General features: G+C 35.9%; 1 protein-coding gene across 4 annotated transcripts in view; it reads left to right on the top strand.

Moving 5' to 3' along the window:
* Nucleotides 1–19,188, top strand: part of LOC106872360 (uncharacterized) — a 69,693-nt gene extending 50,505 nt beyond the window's left edge. For all 4 annotated transcript variants that reach the window (XM_089342421.1, XM_089342418.1, XM_089342417.1 and 1 more), the window contains 15 exons: nt 144–205; nt 3,905–4,001; nt 4,441–4,468; nt 5,548–5,668; nt 6,876–7,033; nt 8,237–8,293; nt 9,390–9,565; nt 10,583–10,738; nt 11,133–11,334; nt 12,028–12,117; nt 13,171–13,337; nt 14,282–14,467; nt 15,922–15,998; nt 16,576–16,680; nt 17,255–19,188. In XM_089342421.1, the coding sequence (XP_089198547.1) occupies nt 144–205; nt 3,905–4,001; nt 4,441–4,468; nt 5,548–5,668; nt 6,876–7,033; nt 8,237–8,293; nt 9,390–9,565; nt 10,583–10,738; nt 11,133–11,334; nt 12,028–12,117; nt 13,171–13,337; nt 14,282–14,467; nt 15,922–15,998; nt 16,576–16,680; nt 17,255–17,397 (1,825 nt within the window). In that variant the 3' untranslated portion in view covers nt 17,398–19,188. The remainder of the gene's footprint in view (nt 1–143; nt 206–3,904; nt 4,002–4,440; nt 4,469–5,547; nt 5,669–6,875; nt 7,034–8,236; nt 8,294–9,389; nt 9,566–10,582; nt 10,739–11,132; nt 11,335–12,027; nt 12,118–13,170; nt 13,338–14,281; nt 14,468–15,921; nt 15,999–16,575; nt 16,681–17,254) is intronic.
* Nucleotides 19,189–23,064: the final 3,876 nt, after the last annotated feature.

Here is a 23,064-nt window from a genome sequence, read left to right as displayed (position 1 = left end):
CAGCACTCCAGCTTACCAGTTCCAGTCAAACCATCCAAGCAGACACTAAGTAATGTGATGATGATAATGCATGTAACGTGGGGTATGTTTCTGTATATATATGCTTTAAAACATCTTTTTTACTGTATTTTCTCTTTGAACAGAAACTCCAGTTCACAGGAGTCTTCCAGTAATGACAGCTTACCAGGTTCCAAAACTAAACCTGGTTAGTATTTCTTTTGTTATTTTATCCTAACAATTTTATATCCACACACACACACACTCATGTACATTTGCATACATACATATGTACATACATAGATGCAAACACACTCAGTACAAAAAATTTTAAACAACATGGAGACAAGATAAAGAAAAAAAGCAAACAGGATGTCTTCGGTTGATGCTCAGCAAAATTGGAAAAAGTCAACAAACCAACCACAAAGAAAAATAATGTTTATTATTATACTTGATTATACTTCAATGCATTCCTGAGGACCCAGCTTAGATTATAATCCGTTACACACACACACACACACACACACACACACACACACACACACGCATGTACGTGTAAAGCTATGTCTTAACCCTTTCGTTACCGTGTTTCTATTAAAATTCTTTGCCTTTGTTGCAATTCATTTTAAAAACGATGAAGAATTGAGTGAAATGACTTTGTCATTTTTGAGAACATGAATTCACATGACATTTTGGTGGAAGATTTTCATCTTGGCCATTTTAAAGCAAGTTATTTGTATCATAGAACCAGGGGCACTTCCAGCTGGGTTGGTATCAAAAGGGGTAAATACATATACATACATACATATATATATATATATATATATATATATATATATATATATATATATATAGGTAAATGATAGGATTGCTTCAATATTTCAGGGGTAGTCTGAAGTATCTAGTTAAATCCGAAGGCACTCCTGGAAATTACTTGTGTGGGTACCGTCTTCGTTAGAAGGTATCCAGAGGCAGGTAAATTATTGTTTAAACCGCAGTTTATAATTATAATTAAATGGAGAATTGACTTGCTTCTTCTTGTGTTTGTTTCTCCATTCTCCACACATTTATATATATATATATGTATATATATATATATATATACATACACACACACACATACATACATTGCATATACTCTCTCTCTCCTCCACACACACACATATACACACACACACACTGAAATATTTCTTTTCTTTATTTTTGACCTTTAACCGTTTCAAATCTCTCTTCTAGATCCAATTCTTCACACAGTAAGTACCCTTGTAAGCTGTGCGGGGTTACATTCCATGTAGTACCCTGCATTCAGTTGCACACTCCTATACGTAGTCCACTACTTCCTTCTAGAAAGTTCTTAGAGATTCTTATAGTTCTCTGTTTTTATTGTTGTATTTTCAAGTTTTATGTTTGTTTTTGTTCTCTCTCTCTCTCTCTCTCTCTCTCTCTCTCTCTCTCTCTCTCTCTCTCTCTCTCCTCTCTCTCCCCACCTGTGTTAGCTGGTATTTTGAATCATGTCACTGGATCACCCCCAACACCCCTTTCATCAAATGAACCCACCCAGCCTGCGAATGCAAGTCTCACCTAAACACCTCCTAAGTCTCTCCAACAACAACCACAACAACAACAACATACAATCCATTGAGAAGACCTTTATGTGGTCATTCATCCTGCTAGAAAAGGGGTCAAATCTCTTAGAAGCAGCCAAGGACATTGGATAAGATAGTTCTTGACAGAGTATGAACAGGATGGTCGTGGGTGGAAAGCCAGGGGACAAAGCAACAATAATGTACACTCCCCCCACCACCACCACCACACACACACATCCCCACTCATTTTTTATTTCTTTATTACCCACAAGGGAAAAAACATAGAGGGGACAAACAAGGACAGACAAAGGGTTTAAATTGATTACATCGACCCCAGTGCGTAACTGGTACTTAATTTATCGACCCCGAAAAGATGAAAGGCAAAGTCGACCTCGGCAGAACTTGAACTCAGAACTTAGCGGTAGACAAGGTCGAGGTCGTTGCCAGTTCCGCTGGACTGGCTCCCATGCAGGTGGCACGTAAAATCACCATTTTGAGCGTGGCCGTTGCCTGTACCGTGTGACTGGCCCTCGTGCCGGTGGCACGTAAAAGCACCCACTACACTCTCGGAGTGGTTGGCGTTAGGAAGGGCATCCAGCTGTAGAAACTCTGCCAGATCAGATTGGAGCCTGATGCAGCGATCTGTTAAACGATGATGATGATGATAATTGTGCATCTTCCCATGCAACTTTGGATACAGCAACACCAACTCAGGGACAGTACAGTGTGACTTAAGACTGTACAGTGACTTGATTACTGGGAGATGTAGTCATTTAGTCCACATAAACAAATATATTCCAATCATACCCATATCTGTTTTACGTAGACATCGTCTACCTAGGAGTATATAATCCAATGTGTTCATCCTCTTTTAAGTCAGCGTAATGTTATTTAAGGAAGGTTTAAGTGCCATTTCTAGCAGGTTGCCTAACCACATAGGGTCTCCTTTGGTAGCTTAGTTACAACTGTTTCTGATTGTTTAGTTTAGTACTAACCATACAGACACTACTTAGTTTAATTATTATAGTCACCTGGTTCGTTAGTGTCACTGTTTAATAATTTATGACTGTATTTGTGGGGAGCATGTTTGGTGCAGCACACACACACACACACACACACACACACACACAAGAGCAATTCTCCCTTCCTTTATACAACACTCATCACTGTTATTTGGTTCCCTCTACTTTTTTCAGTCCCTTTTTTTTTTCCTCATTCCTTCCTCTTTCCTCCATCTCCCTCTTCTCTCCCCCTATCTCTCTCTCTCTCTCTTCTCTCCCTCTCTTCCCACACTCTCATTCTGTGGCCCATCTATCAATGTAGAGTGCATGATCCTTTAGTGAATCCACCTAATTCTATAAAATATTTAATATTTTACATCAACAATTTGTGATGACATGTATATATGCACACACATACACACACACACACACACTGGACTTGTGCACAATTTTTTACTACGAAAGAACCAACAAGAAGGTATTGGCCAAAGCCAGAACTGTTGTGGAAGATATTTGCCCAAGGAGCCACGTGGTGAGATTGAACCCAGCACCTATATGGTTGGTTGCAAAGCCATGCTTGTGTTCATTTGATCTAGTATGGCCAGAGAATGGTTTTATTGTTGGTTTTTAACGAAAAAAATGCCAGAGGTTTAGGGAAACTGTCTTGTTCACTCAACACATTTTTGCCCATACCCCACTACCCATCACCACCACCATCACCACCACCGCTTCAACTCTAAAAGCGATGCAGCACCAAACTAGATGCCTTTCAGTATTGGTTTCATCCGGAAACTTTCAGCATTCAAAATCTTCCAGAAATGAATTTCGCCTTTCATTGGCAATATAAATACCAGTTATATCCTGGGACCAATTCACTTGACACTTCAAAATATCCAGCCTTGTGCTTGTTTAAGAAAAGACTAATTACACCTAATTATTTAATAATGCTTTCAAATTTTGGCACAAGACCAGCAATTTCAGGGGGAGGGTTATCGACCCCTAAACGATGAAAGGCAAAGTCAACCTTGGCGGAATTTGAATTCAGAACATAAAGATTGGCAAAATTCCGCTAAGCATTTTGACCAGCATACAAACAGTTCTGTCAGGTCCACTACCTTACTGATTAATTATATTGTAATAATACATAAATGAATAGGTACTAGTCATATATTGGGGGATTGCACCTTTACAAAATGTGAAGCTTTATACCAATGTAAGAAACCATTCAATAGATCCACCCCACCCACCGACCCACCCCATCTGTGGCACTGGGTAAGTGAGGATTGTATTTTATAAGATTTGTTTTTTTTTTGTTTAAAGGTGGAGAAACTGAAAATAGGAAACTTTCCCATCAGTTGTCTGAAGATTATGTTTGTATGTCATCTCCGAATTTCCTGACCAATTCCTCAGAACACAAGTGAGATATTTCACAATTTGATTTTGTCTTTCATTTTGATTTTTTTTTTTTTTTTTTCTTAAGACCAATGTAATGTTTACTTTTTTTAGATGTATTTTCATTTATATTGTCACAAATGAGTTTTGTTTGTTGAGTGATGACTAATTGAGTTGATGAATGGAAATATGTTTCTTCGGCTGTGGAAAGAAGAAACTGAACAAAACTCCCAAACATTTAATAGATTTTATTATTGCAACTAGCGTTTAACTTGTGTTGGTCCCCTCCTTGATATGTCATTAGACTTAAAGACACTCAAGTCTAAGATATTACATCTTGTTAGACTTACAGTAAATATTTGAATCTATTTTAAGGAGAGAGATAGAAGACCCAGTAAGATTAGAACCCATTCATCTCTATTTGTTGTGATTATTAATTGTGACTATTGTTTGTCTCTCCACAGTTTCTCTGACTTAAACAAGCCAGATTATGTAAGTAAATTTCTAGCATTTCATATTTCTGTAAAGTTATTTTTCATGTGAAATATGTTGAGATATTACTTTCTTCTAATGGTTATAAAGTTGCAGGGATGAAATATTGGCCATACCACTGCCAGGTACCTTAGTCTTACTGCTCCAGTTGTGCACCATAGACTGACTGCCCCAGTTGGGCACCATAGTCTGATTGTTTCACTCTCTACTCAATGGTTGAGTGATTAGTTATCGGAAACCATTCAGCTAGAACAGTTCAAATAAACCATCTAACCTACTTTATGAAAATTAATGTAAAATAACGCCACATAGTCTTTGGGTTTATGGAGAAGTCCAGAGATACAGTGTTACCATGTCTCATTGACTGTAACCACATTAGGGAAATTTTTACCTCTGCCAAGGAAGGAGGTTATGTTTTCATCGGCGTTAGTTTGTCCATCTGTGTGCAAAATAACTCAAAAAGTTGTGAACGGTATTTGATGAAGGTATATATATATATATATATATATATATATATATATATATATATATATATAATCCCTATGGATCACACAGGTTGTAATCCTTTGAAACATATGTAGGAATAAAGTATGCAATTATAACATGCGTTTTCTCCAATCCTTAAATTCTTAAATATACTCAAATACCCAAAATGTCAAGGAGTTCCTGCCTTAAAAACAGGAGCTAACCACAGTTATTTTGTGTTCTTTGCTACATTGGTTTCTATTAACCCATTTATTCTATCAGAAGAATTTTTATTCATTAAGATAGAAGAAATACACATAATTATATATATATATATATATATATATATATATATATATATATGAGAGACAGAGAAAGAGAGGAATGTTCAGCACACAACAAGCATAACATTAGTTACTACCTCAACTTTTTATTGCAATGGTAGTGTTGGTGGTGGTGGTGGTGGTGGGGCTCTGTTGAATATTTCATTGTAGAGTGAACACAAATCATTATTATTATAATTTATGCTGACTAGAATAGTAATTTACCAAACTGCAAAAAGCCAAATTGGGGGCTCTTCTAGAATTTATTATCATCAGATTAATTTATTTCAGGATGAAGACAATCTTTACGGTGTAAACAATGAACGGTACAACTCGTGTTTTGGGATGGAACCCTTGTACCAATTCTGTGGAACAGACATCAAAAAGCAGAAGAAAGGTGTTAATCGGAACTGTATGTTGCTTGCTTTCATTTTATTTATGTTTGTTTAGTTCACTGAAATATTGATTCCAGCATGGCCATGCAGTTCACATAGCCCCAAGTTCAATCAAAATGCATAATACTTTGTGCAGTTGTCTCCTGTCATAACTTTGGGTCGCCCAAAGCTTTTTGAGTGGAATTTCAAAGGTCCAAACTTAAGTAGAAGCCTGTTAGATGCACTACCACTCTATACAACATATATATATATTATTTATTGGGTTAGGAAAATCATCAGGTTTTTCCCTATGTTTGAATATCCTCATTGTGACTATATATATATATATATATATATATATATATATATATATATATATATGCATGTATGTATGTATAATGTAAACAGTGAAGAGGTAATAGGACCTGAAGTTTGCCTAAGCTGGTTTTGTGCATGTTACCACTTACGTAACAAGCATCATTTAGCTATGAAACATTCGTTGTCTGCATTGTACCACTTCCATTCCTTACTTTTCAGAGACGTGTGTATATATATATATATATATATATATATATATATACTGAGGGTGATAAATTGAATATTAATTTAATTAACATCAATTTAAAACCAGTGGCCTAGCATATAAAAAAATCTAAAAATTTAGAAAAATTGTATTACATGCGTATAAGAACGGGATGACCACTGAATTTTTTCCAGAGAACATTATTTTCTTTGTGGTTAGATCGTGGATGATCTCTTTCTAGCATATTGGATGTCCACGTAGTGGTCATCCCTTCTTATACGTGTATATATATATAGAGAGAGAGAGAAAGATTTTTTTCAAAAAGTTGAGTTTAAGAAAAAAAACTTTTTAGAGAGTAGAACGGTACTAACCTTTCGGAAGGAATTTCACAAAGTGTGTAGGCTTTAATAAATGTGCAATTGCTTTCAGGTCACAATGTTATCAAGCATGTGTTATACAATAACCATAACACGTACTTAATAACATTAAGAACTGAAAGTGCTTGAACATTTATTAAAGCCTACACACAATTTGTGAAATTCCTTCCTAAACATTAGTACCATTCTACCCTCTAAAATGATTTTTTTTTTGTCTTAACTCTTTGGAAAAAATTCTGTAACGTTACTACCATTCTACTCTCTAAAATGATTTTTTTTTTGTCTTAACTTTTTGGAAAAAAATTCTGTATTTCTTCATTCAGCTCTGTAATTTATTTGTTTCAGCTCATATTTATTGTGAAATTGGGTCCCTGGATTCAGGAAATAGTGAAAGCAAGGTTTCTTCCAACACAAGTACATCTGAATCTCAAGGTTCTCAGTCTTTAGGAAGTGAATTCCTCCGAGCCAACTCACAGCGAACATTATGGCATGAGATGCCACAGGTAAACACTAAATGGTTTTATTTATTTTAAATATATTCTTCTTAATTTCATAGTTTCGCCATATTTTACATTGCCATTTGACCACATTTATATTAAAATTATAAATATTAAAGGTTTTACTTAATATAACTACCGAGTCACAAACCAACAAGAGGAACCTCTATCGCTAGAAATAGCAAACAAACAACCTCAAACTTGTGTGTGTGTTATATAAAATAAATAACAAAAATAGCAACAATGAAGACAAATTGAGAAGAGTTTAGTAATTATCAGTTTAATGCTAAATAAAAGATTTTAGCAGTGGAATTGGCTTTGATGTTTCCATTTGAAACACTTGAAGAAAAGAAGATAGAAGTGAAAAACATGGCGACAGTGGAAAGAGAAGTTGTGGTGCCCACTTTATCATGTGATCTACGACTTAAAGGGAGGTTACTCTCAGTTACTTTTTTGTTTAGTTTGTGCTTATGCTTCTTTAGCGTGCGATCTACGTGAGCAAATTTACTTCAGTGTGATCCACGTGTTTCTTTTAATCACTATATTGTTTTATTTTTGGTCTCTTTATTTACTAAAACATAAATGAAACTTGGCTTTATTATTATTATTAAAAAAATATTTTTATTGATTAATTGAGCAAACATAGGCGTAGGAGTGGCTGTGTGGTAAGTAGCATGCTTACGAACCGCATGGTTCCGGGTTCAGTCCCACTGCGTGGCACCTTGGGCAACTGTCTTCTACTATAGCTTCGGGCCGACCAAAGCCTTGTGAGTGGATTTGGTAGACGGAAACTGAAAGAAGCCCGTCGTATATGTGTGTGTGTGTGTGTGTGTGTGTATATTTGTCCCCCCCCCCCCCCACATCGCTTGACAACCGATGCTGACGTGTTTACGTCCCCGTAACTTAGCGGTTCGGAAAAAAGAGACCGATAGAATAAGTACTGGGCTTACAAAGAATAAGTCCTGGAGTCGATTTACTCGACTAAAAAAGGCAGTGCTCCAGCATGGCCACAGTCAAATGACTGAAACACTATACAGTGTGTGTGTGTGTGTGTGTGTGTGTGTGTGTGTGTGTATTTTATGCTGCCAATGGCACTGAAGAAATTGTCCAATACAGTAGAATGAAGGGGATCTTTTACTCAGTGTTACTTCCTCTGTGTGTGTGAGAGTGTAAATCTCATTCTGTTTCTTTCTTCCCTAATTTTTACAGGTGAAAAACTCTGGTCTCTTAAAAACAATTTCAGACTCTGAAAGGAAATGCCAAGAGGTAAAATGTTGTCTTTTGATGCTTTACTGTGTTTTTTTTTATTGTTTTAAAAACTGTGTATTTCTCTCTCCCTACCCTCACCCCCACTTCCATCTTTTAAACTTGGGTTCTCTTAACCCTCTCTTGGTTGCAGTATTAAAATACTGTTAGTGCAGTGGGGTCTGATTTACCCCAGATATTTTATTTCTTATTAGTTTTACAACTATTTATCAAGAGTTTCTCTACAATTTGTTTCTTAAAAGATATTTTGATCTTACAGAAAGGAAATTTCATGTATTGGACAATTGAAAACGAAATGAAAAACTACTAGGACAGGCGAACAAAAAGAGCAGGCATTTTATTTGGTAAACCATTTTGTGGTTGCTATCTAGTCCTTGTCACTCCTCGCATTCTCATCCTTGTTACCCTCACCATAGCAGTGAACATAAAACCATGAATGAATGGTCCAAGCAGCTGGGTTTCAAACACTTCTGACGGCTATTCTTTGTCTTTTGATCCTTCAATCTGGGGTGCATTGTGCATCATTGTTGAGAACTTTCACGACAGCGCTTTGGAGGTAATTCCTCCAAAGTCATCATAATTATGTATTATAAAAACAAGAACACGGAAGTCTATTTATGATTATGTTGTGTCTGCCACAACTGAACCTTAGGACATGCATATAAGATAATAAAGGAAATATATGATTTAGAAAAATTACCTATAAGAAAAGTGTGAAGGGGTTTGCTACACCTCGAGATGCAATTAGTGTATGTATACTGCCTCCCTTTGCTAACAGCAAACCAAGCAACCTGATGTATCAACTCAGTGGACATTGGCAGGAAATTACATGGAAGGATGCTTGTTCCACTGCTGCCAAGTGTAAGGTATTTGTAAAGAAACATTATTTGGGGTAAGCTGCACCAACAGAGGATTAAAATAATGGCCTTATATTTAGTCAAGGGACATGTCGTGCTTCTGTGTCTGTATTTCTCAGTGTTTGTGTGTGTGTGTGTGTGTTTATTACACAGCTTATGTGGATGTATGTTATGTATGTATAACACTCAACTTCTCTCTCCCTCTTTCATGTTCACAACCACCACCTCAACAACAACAGGCTATTTTTGAAGTAATTACATCAGAAGCGTCATATCTAAAGAGTTTGAATATCTTAATGACAACATTTCTTCTGAGTCCAGAATTTTCTGACAAATCTGGTAAAAGTATTCTCAGTCGACAGGAGCGACACGAAATGTTCTCCAATATTGGAGCCGTTAGAGAAACAAGTGAAAAGTAAGTAAAATCGTTTCTTTTTTCTTTCCATATCTCTCCTGTCCTCCTCTTTTCATGTGGACAGCTTGTTGTTGTTTAACCCTGGGACACTTGTCATCAACTAGACATTCTCTTTCATGAGCAACTTGTTAGTATTGGGGGGGGGGGAACCAGGGCCAAGTTGTATCCACTCCCCCACCCACCCACACACACACATACTAGAGATGATGATGATGATGATGATGATACTAAACATCAACAGACAAATATCTGCATATAAACATACACACACACACACACACACACCATGCAATAAGGAGGAAAAAAGCATTGTTTAAGTTTACATAAGACTGGAGAAAATTTTCTTTCTGTACATAAATAATTTGAATATTAATTAAATAATTAGAAAGTACATAATTAACAGTAAACTCTCGTCTTTAATTGTATTGGCATCACTGTATATATATCATTTATTTAAAGGGCACAATACATGTATTGCGCCCTTTAAATAAATATTTATCTCTCTCCAGATGAAGTATTCTTTTTGTTAAATTTTCTATCACGGAACAGTACATTATTTATATATATATGTGTGTGTGTGTGTGTGTGTGTGTGTTGTACATTTTATATACACGCATTATTTTCTGTCTATATATCGTTTACACAATATAAGCGGTATATATCTGATATGATAAAATGTATGTGAAGGTGCATGGCTGAGTGGTTAAGGTGTTCAGCTCATGATCATAACATTACAAGTTCAATTCCTGGTGGCACATTGTGCCCTTGAGCAACACCCTTTATTCTACATTGCTCCAGTCCACTCAGCTGGCAAAAACCAGCTGCAAAAGAGACCGATAGAGTTAGTACTTGGCTTACAAAGAATAAGTCATCCTGGGGTCGATTTTATTTGACTAAAGGTGGTGCTCCAGCATGGCTGAAGTCAAATGACTGAAACAAGTAAAAGAATAAAACAATATATATATATATATATATATATATATATATATGCTTATATTATTTTCTGACTGTTTGCAGATTCCTTGCTGATCTGGAAGAGCGCTGGAAGAAGTCATCACAAATTCACGATATTTGTGACATAATTACAGACCATGTGCAGAAAAACACATTCAATGTCTATATTCGTTACTGTACCAACATGTCATACCAGGAGAGGATGTACAACAAACTTCTGTAAGTATTCAATAATGGATAATCTTCAATATTTACACAAACTCTCTCTCTCTCTCTTCTGTTTGTCTGTGTAAATGTCTGATATGAACCAATTCTTTTGTCTGATGTCATTTCCTGTTTAGAACTGAAGTTGCAAGACTTTTTATTTTATTGTTCCCTGTAGCAGCTAGACACGTATTTTTGTCCATCAATCCTATTTTAGCCTGTCTACATTTTGCATAAAACCACCCTGCTTGATACTGTATCTCCACTCTGATGTTAGGAAGGACATTCAGCCGTAAAAACCTTGCCAAAAGAGACAATTGGAGACCAACAAAGCCTTCAGTGTAGTCAGATCCAGCATCAAACATGGACGTTAAATGACAATGATGATTGTCTGTTTATTTTATTGTAGAAAACGTCCTGAATTTGAGGCAGCTCTGAAATCAATTGAACGCAAAGATGCCTGTCAACGGCTCCCAATGAAAACTTTCCTGCTTCTTCCGATGCAGAGAATTACACGGATCCCCTTACTCATTGATTCAATCCGACATCGATTAGACCCAAACACCGATCGATACAGATCAGCTGAAATCGCACTGCAGGCCATCAACAAGGTGAGTGAGTTCAATCCCCAGATGAACCAAGAGATTTTTGTTATTGATTCACCCAAACATCTGACATTGAACCTCTGCAATTTGCAGTGTATATTGTGGAGAGGCATGATTGCCACAACTTATCTTTGCCCAGAATGTATAGTTTATGTTGTTCCTTCCTAACAGTCCTATAAAAACAAACAGTTTCAGTAAATGCAGTAGATGAGTTTCTTATTACATAAAACACAGCCAACAGTCTGGTTTCAATTCCTAGTTGGAAACATTACACATCATGTGTGTCTTTATGGGTCTTGAGAAAAGGAATGGATATCACAGATATTTCAAGATATCACATCTCCTCAAGATGGCAATGTGTGATTTGGTTGCCATTCCTAGCCAGTCAGTGTCACTGCCCCTTTGGTGACTCCTGGCAATTCTATTGTAGCTTTGATCCTTGATATGACCAAAAGCATTCCAACCATGACTATCCCCTGTCATTTCAGGTATAGTGTACTTAAAGTGTTTTTTCCCAATGTGGTAATGTATCGTTTAAGGGAGAGATTTGGCTGCTATTTCTAAGCTCATATTGTCGATCCCATTATTGTCATTGTTTTTTTTAAATATATTATTTTGTTTATTTCGATCCTCTGACACAGTCCCCTTTTCTTTCTCTCCCTTTTTCTAAACATGCCTGACTCTTCACATAACCCCCAGATTGTGAAACAATGCAATGAGGGAGCACGACAGATGGAATGTATGGAGGAACTGATTGCCTTACAGAAACAGATGCAGTTTAAGGTCAAGGTAAGGGCGTCACTAGGGGTCTCTGTGTGTGTGTGTCTATGTATTTGTGCATAACTGTCTGTGTGTTTGTGACAGTATGCTCTTTAGTTTTAGACAATGTGAGCAAGACCATGCTGCAGTACTTGCTTTTATTGTACATCTTTAATATACACACATTTTCCATTGTATATTTTTAATAAATATACACCTATCCATACTTACATAATTTCCATTTGTTTTTATAAAGCACCCACTACACTCTCTGAGTGGTTGGCGTTAGGAAGGGCATCCAGCTGTAGAAACTCTGCCAAATCAGATTGGAGCCTGGTGTAGCCATCTGGTTTCACCAGTCCTCAGTCAAATCGTCCAACCCATGCTAGCTTGGAAAGCGGACGTTAAACGATGATGATGATGATGACGATGATCCCTTTTCCCATGTTAGCATGGGTTAGATGAATACATCCCTGAGGCATTGTTCTACAGCTGGATGCCTTTCCTCTCGCTAACCCTTACTTGTTTTTCAAATAAAATATCTTTTATTTCACAAGTCTTTGGATGTGTGAAGTGAGCAAACTATTTGTTGGCAGGCTGGCTCTCTGTCAGTTACGATGACAAGGGTTCCAGTTAATCCGATCAACGGAACAGCCTGCTCATGAAATTAACATGCAAGTGGCTGAGTGCTCCACAGACCTGTGTACCTTTGACATAATTCTCAAGGAGATTCAAGTGACACACAGAATGTTACAAGGCTGGCCCCTTTGAAATACACGTAGAGCTCATTTTTGCCCACTGAGTGACCTGGAGCAACAGGAAATAAAGTGTCTTGCTCAAGGACACAACACATCACCAGGAATCGAACTCACGACCTTTATGATTGTGAGCCCTAACCATTAAGCCATGCACTTGTTGACAGAAGTGACAGCAACAACATCAACATTGCTCATGATTTTTATAGCAGCCAAATGATACATACACACACACACACACACACACACACACACACACACACACACACACCCACACACCTATAACTATATTCATTCAGATTTGTTGTGTTTTCCTCCCAAATTTCAGGAGTTCCCCCTAATCTCGGCGTCACGGATGTTGGTAAAGAAGGGAGAAGCCATTGAGATTGTCAGTGAGCCGTCAAGTAAGACAATATTCAAGAGAAGTAAACCAACAAAAAATCCTATTTATTTATTTCTATTTAATGATCTTCTACTTGTTACCAAAAAACGAGGGTAATTACTCTAATTACTAAATTATTAATTTTTACTTAATTAACATGTTTCTTATTAACTTTTGCTCTGCTAATTACTTCTGATTCTTAATCTCCCTTTGTTTATATCTTATTCAATGAAGGGGTTTTTTTTTTAAAGTCCCAACTAAACCTAATTCAAAGTATTCTTCTTTAGTGACCCCTGGTACGTGGCCAGCTGTGATTTTCTTTACTCTTTTACTTCCTACTTCTAAGCAAACAACTGTAGACTTGTTTTTTTATAAAGAAATCTACAAGTCTGTCTACAAGTACTTGTGAATCAGCGATCACGTCTACAAGGGATGATGTGCACAAGTCTGATGCGAGTGCCAGTGATTCAGAAAATGATTATAATAATGTTGTTGTATTTGGGGATGGTCATATTGCCAGTAAAAACACACGCACTGTATATTTAGTGTTAATTTGTTTCAGCTTTATATTACATTATATTACATTAATCCTATTTCGGCCAGAGTTCTTTCGTCACACTTCTGTGACCTCATCAGTGGTCCTTTGCTTTCTTCTTTCTTATGTGTGTCTCACCTTGCTAACTATCAGCCATTTTGTATAATAATAATATTTTATATTATAAATGATCTTGACATTCCATTTACTTTACATAAAATATTCTTTACATTCTACTGTTGTTTTATTGTAATTTATTTACGAGTATTATAAATTTTATAGGTAAAATATTATGCGGGGAATGAATTATGATTTATAACATTGCTACTTTAGGAAATTATTGTTCTGCTTTTTGAGTTTTCGTTTTACAAGCAGTCTCTGGGAACAAATTAACTCGTATATAGAGACATTACTGTATTTGTTAATTAATGATCCTTGTCTGTCTGAATTTTGCTGTCCTAGATAATTTTTGCCATCCTCATCATATGTGTTTTAACTGGGTTTCATTTTCCTTTTTCTTAGAAACCATTATGATGTTGTCGATTATTGTTCACGTGCCTTTTTGGACCCTCAACGTATCAGGGACCCAGACAAATGTAAGCTTTTACCTCATGGAGTTCCACCCAATGTCCGTTTTCTGATATTGCTGGTAATGTTGGAGAACTTTGAAAACAAAAGAGTGGAAATGATTTTGGCTTTTAATTCTGAGTAAGTAGGAAGGCTTCGGTCGAACATCAGCTTTACTCTTTTATTTGTCTCAGTCTTTTGACTGTGGCCATGCTGGAGCACTGCCTTTAGTCGAGCAAATCGACCCCAGGACTTATTCTTTAGAAACCTAGTACTTATTCTATCGGTCTCTTTTGCCGAACCGCTAAGTTACTGGGACATAAACACACCAGCATCGGTTGTCAAGCTATGTTGGGGGGGACAAACACAGACACACAAACACATACACGCATGCATATATATATATATACATATATACGACAGGCTTCTTTCAGTTTCTGTCTACCAAATCCACACACAAGGCTTTAGTCGGCCCGAGGCTATAGTAGAAGACACTTGCCCAAGATGCCATGCAGTGGGACTGAACCCGGGACCATGTGGTTGGTAAGCAAGCTACTTACCACACAGCCACTCCTACGCTTTGTTTATAATCAGTTTAGCTTTCACTTGTTTCAATCATTAGATTACGGCCATACTGGATCATTGCCTTCGAAGGGCTTTAATCAAACAAATCAGCCCCAAGACATGTTATTTTCTTTTAACCCTTTAGCATTCAGATTAACCTGTCAAAGGTAAAGCCTGTTTGATTACATTGTTTTAAGTTAATTGTACAGCTTCTTGTAACTCTAAGATTTTGATGATGTCCCCGTTTATTTTTACAATGACTTTGTAGGGTAGCTGTGAGAGGTCAGAGCTGGCTGGTTTGAGCATAAAACAGGAAGACAATTTTGGCCTGATATGGCCGATTTAAACACTAAAGGGTTAAATCTGATACTTATTCCATCAGCCATTTTTTGCTGGACTGCTAAGTTATAGGGACATAAATAAACCAACACCAGATGTCAAGTAGAAGTTGGGGATAAGCACACACACAAACACACATGGTTACTTGCCCATTAAAAGTAATGACCGCATTGATCCAAGGCCTTCATCCTCCTCCAGTACATTGTTTCTCATGGGAAGGGACATGACTGGCAACAACTAATACCAGATAAGCAGATCCTGCGGCACTAAGGGCACTGAAAAGTGACCCTGAACAATATACATGTACATACACAATGGGCTTCTTTCCAGTTTCTGTCTACCGGATCCGCTCACAAGGCGTTGGTCAGCCCGGGACTGTAGTAGATGACTATAGGTATTTGGTTCTGCCCTGGTGACATCCCTTTACACCCAGACTCATTCTTGCTTTCTGTCATTTTGAACTTAGTGAAAGAAGTTTTAAAACAAAACACTTGAATAGTCTTGAAAGCAGTGCTCCAACATGGCCGTAGTAACCAATAAAAGAAAATATCTTCCGTCATATGAAAGACATTGTTATTAGTAGCAACTGGGTGCCACTTTGGCCCTCCCCAGTTACATTGTGCCACACCACTAAACATGTTTGTTTTTTTTTTGTGTGCGTTGTTCAATTTTTTTGTTGTTGTTCTTTCTAGAAATGATTGTGAACGTTGGTTGACTGCTGTAACCCCTGTCACAGTGGAAGGCGATGAAAGAATTTACTCAGCATGGGGTGAGTTTTACACATTCCCTGCCTTTGACATTTTATTACAAGCTATGGTTTAACCTTTTAGCACTCATTATTCTGTCAAATGTGATGCTTGTTTATTCATGTTGTTTTTAATTAATCGTGCATTGTCTTGTAGCTTTCAGATTTCAGTGATTTAATTGTCTATTTTCCAAAATGACATTGTAGGGTAGGTGTGAGAGACCAGACCTGCCTTGTTTGAACATAAAGCAGGGAGAATATTTGGGCCTCGTACGACCAGTTTAAATGCTAAACGGTTAATTTTTAAGCTGTTGTTATTCAACCCCAGGTCAGCTCAGCCCTAATCAAAGGTGCTCCAACCATGACTAACCTTCCTCTGTTTAGTAGTATCTAGGACAAACATTAACTACATGAACTGGAGAAGATACATGAAACCCAAGAAAATATGGGAAAATGGATGTTTAAAATGATGAGGGTGAGGTATTTGAGGGAGCTTTGGCTGCTATGTTAAATATATTCCTACCGTGTTATGCTGCCAACAGATATTTCCCTTCTTCTCTCATTATGTCCCTTATCTTCCTCTCTGTCCATTATTTTCCAGATTGTCCAGAAGTGGAAGCCATTTGTTCATATAAAGCTTATGAGAAAGATGAACTCTCTTTAGAATCAAATGATGTGGTCACTGTTTTCCGGAAACTAAATGATGGTAAGGGTTGCTTTTTGCATGTGTGTGTGTGTGGGGGGGGGGGATTTCATTGGTGCCTCAATTAAGGAGAGAACCCCTAAAATTAAATGGGGATATATTGTTGGGGGAAAGGGGAGTGAGTCTGATCTTTAGCTTCTTTGGTACTAACTGTAGGTAGATCTTCTCTCTCTCTCTTTCTCTCTCTCTCTCTCTCTCTTTCTCCCTCTCTCTCTCTCTTTCTCCCTCTCTCTCTTTCTCCCCCCTCTCTCTCTCTCTCTCTCACACACACACTTTCCTAATGGCAGGGAATGAATGTCACTAAATCTCTTGCTAATGTTTTATGACAGTAAAGTGACATCCTATGTAAATATTAGATTTATCTGCTGTTTAACACCAAATAATGAGTGCCCTAAGGTGTGGCCTTAAATTGTGGACCTTAACAACTCCAAGGGGTCACAGCAGACATTTAACTACGGTCTGACAAAACCCCCAAACTGACTTATTGACACTCCCCCACCTCCACCACCAACTTCTGAGTGTTTTCTTTTTTTGTTTTTGTTTTCCTTTTGCTTTGAATCCTGTTTTCTCTTTGTAGGTTGGTACTATGGAGAACGGTCCCATGATGGTGAAACGGGTTGGTTTCCATCAGAGGTGACCAAGGAGATTGTCGGCGAGCACAGCCGGGCCCGGAATATGCGTCTCAAGTACCAAGTGGAAGGCAACATTGAAGTGGAATAACAAAAAAAAAAAAAAAAAAAAATCACCAGGATCCCCCCCCACCTCCAACTCACTCCCACCTCTCCCACCCCCTACCAGATTTTATCACAGAATCACTATATCATATTTAACCCATTAACGCATTAACTGCCCCCACCCCACCCCTATTTACTATGGTCACAACCACATTGCATATACCCCGCACCGCACACACTCTCCAGCCAAACACTTTGTACTTCAGTGACAATTACAACATAATTACTGGAACTCAGCAATCATTACACTACCACATAGACTGTACCACTGCAGTTTCATATGTACTCAGCTAATACAGCACTATACCAGTATCGTACTATACTATTACAATATGTACTCAACTAATTCAGTAGCATAGTATGTATTGTACTAGTACAATACTGTACACACTACTACTACTACTACTACCACAGTAATATATGTAGTGCAACAGCACTCTTGCACACAATTTTGCCATTCCTAATTGTTTCTCAGGATTTTAAAATCCCACCTCAACTTAACCATTACGTTTATTGCTGTCTACCATGAAAAAATTGTAGACTGAGAAGTAGACAGCAGACGTAATGTCTACTTATTATCGTGTTCTGCAGGTGTGTATATGTGTGTGTGTGTGTGTGTGTACACGTTTAGCTACATGTATACACATAAGTATCTGGTGACGCATGTACATACACAAGACACACACACCCATGCATTTTTACAGTCATTTCTCTGTCATTCATGCCAAAACCCTAAAACAACGGACATAAAACTAACGTCCAGCAATGTTTATACATTCCAATAGAGTTTCCGTAGAGTGATAGTGTTGTCCAGCATCAGAAAAAAAGACAGGGAGGACAGCGTATGCATCTGTGTGAGCTTGTGCTTGATTGTGTGTGCACAAGGTGTATGTGTGATCTCACTGGTTATGTGTACTGTAGATTGGAAGTTGTTTTCTTTACTAACGAATTAATTTATATTAATTTAATTGCTGTTCCCTGTGCCCATCCTCTGACAGATCTTTTACCATCATCATCACACCAAATCACTTCCGATTCGTTTTTATAAATAAATTAAATTGTTTTTTTTAAAAAAATTTTAAGGACCTCAATCAGGAAAGGAAGAATGTTAAGATCTCCTCACACCAGAGACAGGGTCCTTATACTTGGCACAGAGTGGACCCAGAACCAGGACTAGGCGGGGTTGGGTGGGTTATATATTAAATTTACTATGTACGAAAAAGCCAAATACTTGAAGTCAGCCTCAGTATATTACAGGTATTAAACATGGAGGATTAATGAATTTCCGCACTGAGGTTTGAACTTAGAATGCAGAGACGTCAATCTGAATAAGGTATCTAGTTCGCTGCTCTATTGTTTCTACCAATGCATTGCCCCTCCCCTCATAAACCATAACTGTGGTGGTAGTAGTAGTGGTGGTGATGGTGGCATACAACTGCAAGTTCGGGTAAGATTTTTGAACAGGGCAGAACTAAACTGCATTTAATACCCCCGTCTCTATTGTTTCTGCCATTCCACTGCCATAATAATAATGACAACACTGTGTCTGTGTGTCCCCCATATAAACCTCTATTGTAATTGTCTGGTGAACACAGTCACCACTGTTTCTTTGACAATCTGACTCAGTTATGTTTCACACTGGCCAAACTAACTCCAGTCATCAAGCTAATTGCTCAACACCACCACTCCTCCTTCTCTTCCTCTCTTTCCATTCCTGAAACAAAACCAACAAGTAATCCCTTTAATTGCTAAAAGTAGCAACCAGCTCTCCCTCAAATCACAGCTTTGCCACCTTAAAATGGGTTAGGTAATGTAGAGCTAGATACGCTAACATTGTCCTGGGTGGGGACAGTTTTGGCAAAGGTGACCAAGGGTTGAAAAAGAGTTGTCGGGGTGGGGAACTCCTGAGAATCAGTGAAGTCTTAAAATCTGTCTGTCTTTCCAATAAATACAAACCTTTTTAGTTTAACAACAAATTTGTTGGCAGCTGTCTTTACAAACACTCCTCTTCAGCCTCCTTCCCCCACCACACATATCCTCAATTTGTCCAGGTGTCTCCACACACCTATATATATATATATATATGAAATATTGCTACCACCACCACCACCACTACTACTAACCTATGTTTAAGGTGTTGCTGCTAATATGTTTCTCTGTCAGGTCAACTTGTTTCATAATTTCTTTCTTATTTATACAACTCTATATAGACAGTGTATATATATATATATATAGTAATAAGAAAATGGAGGAGAATATGCGGTACCCATCGACTTGCAGACAATGTATTCCGTTGATTAATTTGTTTATTTTATAACTAAATTGACAAAAAACACAATATACAGTGTCTGTGTTTTTTGTCAATTTAGTTATAAAATAAACAGATTAATCAATGGAATACATTGTCTGCAAGTCGATGGGTACCGCATATTCTCCTCCATTTTCTCATTGCTATATAAATTTAGGGTAAAATAACCCCCTTTTACCCGCACCCACTTATTGCACTTGGTATAACACTAGTGTAACAATAATTGGGTACCCTCCCAGCAGTATATTGGATAGATACTATCCCTTAGTGGGTTGAATCCTCAACCCCTCACTCTCTTGAATTATATATATATATATATATATATATAAGTTCATAAATCAACATTCAAGTTAGTTCCAGCAGGTAACAAATATACTTAGAATAATTATGTACAAAGCACATTCTCAACATTTTAGCACTTTGGTATTTAAACTAGCCAGATCTGGCCTCTCTCACCTACCCTGCAATATCATTCTAAGAATAGATAATCACATTACTAAAACCTTGACGCTGAGAGATAATACAAGATTAATTGAAAACAATGTGAGGAAATAAGCATTGCATTTGACAGAGTAACCTGGATGCCTAACATGTAGTACATCTCGTTACAAACATGTAGCAATTCCTATTCATCTGGAACATGTAGGTACATTCTCCTCATCTTAGTAGTCCTGTTTCTTGTGTGCCACCCGCAAACTCTGGGTCTTTACTTCTAAAGTTGATGCTAACTACACATTCACAAATAGAAATGTAGACACACACACACACACACACACACACACACACACACGTTCATAAGTGTGTGTATTTATTTTATAAGGAGAGCAACATGTAGAAGATATTGATACCATGTTTGATGCTACCCTACTTATGGGACATAAGATGACGTGTGTGTGTGTGTGTGTGTATAAATATATATATATATACTTTATTTGTAGTTTAAGGCTACCAATGGTTTCATTTTGGATGAGTACCAAATTGAAGAATATTTATCCACCAATGAAGTGTTGAGCACTCATTTTCACTGTTCAATAACAGCATCCACACACACATACACATACACATACGTATATATATGATTTATTTATAATATGGACACACTAGTAGATGTACAGATACATGTATATACTCACAGTGACTTGCAGATGTCAGAAACTCAGTCATTTTCCTAAACAGCTCCCTAAATACTGCCCCACCCCCTCCTGGGACATGGACACACCTCATTACTTTGTCTACAACAAACTGTAACTGCAATAAAGAGAAATCGTTGATCTCATAAGAACTATATATTGAAGCTGTTGGCAATTGCTTCTATCAATCAACATCAACTCCGACTTTGAACGTCCTATTTTGGCAGAGGCGTCATCACATTTGAAGATTCTTCCGAAATTTTCAACAAACATTTTCACTTCATGTTTTTATTCTCTTCAAATTCCTCAAAATGTAAAATTCAGACATTTTTGTTTTGTTGGTTTTTTTTTTTTTCATTTGTTTTGTTTGTGTTTTATAAATATCCCAAAAAACAAACGAAAAGAGAAAGAAAAATTTTCAATATTTAAATTGTTTTGGTGTTTTTTTTTTTTCATGCATTTATTATTTTTATTTTTCTCCATTTCTAATGTTGTTACTTTGCTGAAAACTGAGTCTTCAGATTCTCCTGTGATAGCCACATTTTTGGGGGGTAAGCTCATCCCTCTCCTCCAAATCTTTATCCAGATTAAAGCTAAATACTTTGGATGTTGTCAATGATGCTGGATTAACTTTAAGCCGTGCATTCCAGTCTTTCAAACAAGCAGACCATCTCCCTGTGTATCACAAGAAGCAACTAAAACTGTTGACATCAGACACAACATCTGATTGTAAAGCTCTGCCTTAGCAAGTCACATCCAACCCATGCCAGTATGGGAAAGGATGTAAAAACAATGACAATGGTGATAATAACAGCCGTTAACCTCATCTTCCTTGTTCGATATTTCTACCAGTCCCATCTTAGTTTCTCTTGTATTTGTACTTTGGCTTTTCATGCAGAGTTTCAGGATTCTTTCGATTCAGTGCCATTCCCAGGAATGGTTCCTGGTGACCAGAGATTCAACAATTCAAAGCAAAACCTTCAACAAAACACAATCTCTCAAATTGTTTTGAGTTTCTCAGATTCCCTGAGGAAGATGATTCCTCATATCTGTGAATTCTACAGTTTTATGTCCAACAGTGTTAGGAAGAGGGTGACTTTATAAAGCTTACGAAGATTGAAATCGCATATATATTTATTTATATATATAAATATATATATTTATTTATTTATATATTTATTTATTTATTTATAAATAAATATATATATATATTTATTTATTTATATATTTATTTATTTATTTATAAATAAATATATATATATATATATCATTTATTTATATATATATTTATTTATTTATTTATAAATAAATATATATATTTATTTATTTATTTATTTATAAATATATATATATATATATATATATATCTAATTATATATATATTTATTTATTTATAAATAAATATATATATATAAATAAATATATATATTTATTTATTTATAAATAAATAAATATATATATATAAATAAATATATTTATTTTTAAATAAATATATATATATATATATATATATTTATTTACATATATATATTCATTTATTTACATATATATATTCATTTATTTATTTCTAAATAAATAAATGTATATATATATTTGTTTATGTATTTATAAATAAATAAATATATACATATTTATTTATTTATAAATAAATATATATATATATTTATTTATTTATTTATAAGTAAATATATACATATATATATATTTATTTATTTATAAATTTATTTATAAATAAATAAATATATATGAATATATATATTTATTTATTTATAAGTAAATATATACATATATATATATATATTTATTTATTTATAAATAAATAAATATATATATGAATATATTTATTTATTTATAAATAAATATATATATATATATATAAATAAATATATATAGAAATATATATTTATTTATAAATAAATATATATTTATATATATATTTATTTGTAAATATATATATATATATATTCATTTATATATTTATTTATAAATAAATATATATATATATAGATATATATATTTATATATATATTTACCTACGTACGTACATTCGTTCGTTCGTTCGTACATACAGACATATGTATATGATTCCGTTCGCTCATACGTACGTTCGATCTTTCGATCGTTCGTTCTTTCGTACGTACATTCGTTTCTTCGATCGTTCTTTCGTTCGTACCTACGTACATATTTACGTTCGTTCGTTCGTTCTGTTTTTTGT

The sequence above is a fragment of the Octopus bimaculoides genome, chromosome 26 (genome assembly GCF_046866305.1).
Source record: "Octopus bimaculoides isolate indiv1 chromosome 26, ASM4686630v1, whole genome shotgun sequence".
In the NCBI taxonomy this organism is placed as follows: Eukaryota; Metazoa; Mollusca; class Cephalopoda; order Octopoda; family Octopodidae; genus Octopus; species Octopus bimaculoides.
This window is presented reverse-complemented; position numbering and strand designations above follow the sequence as displayed.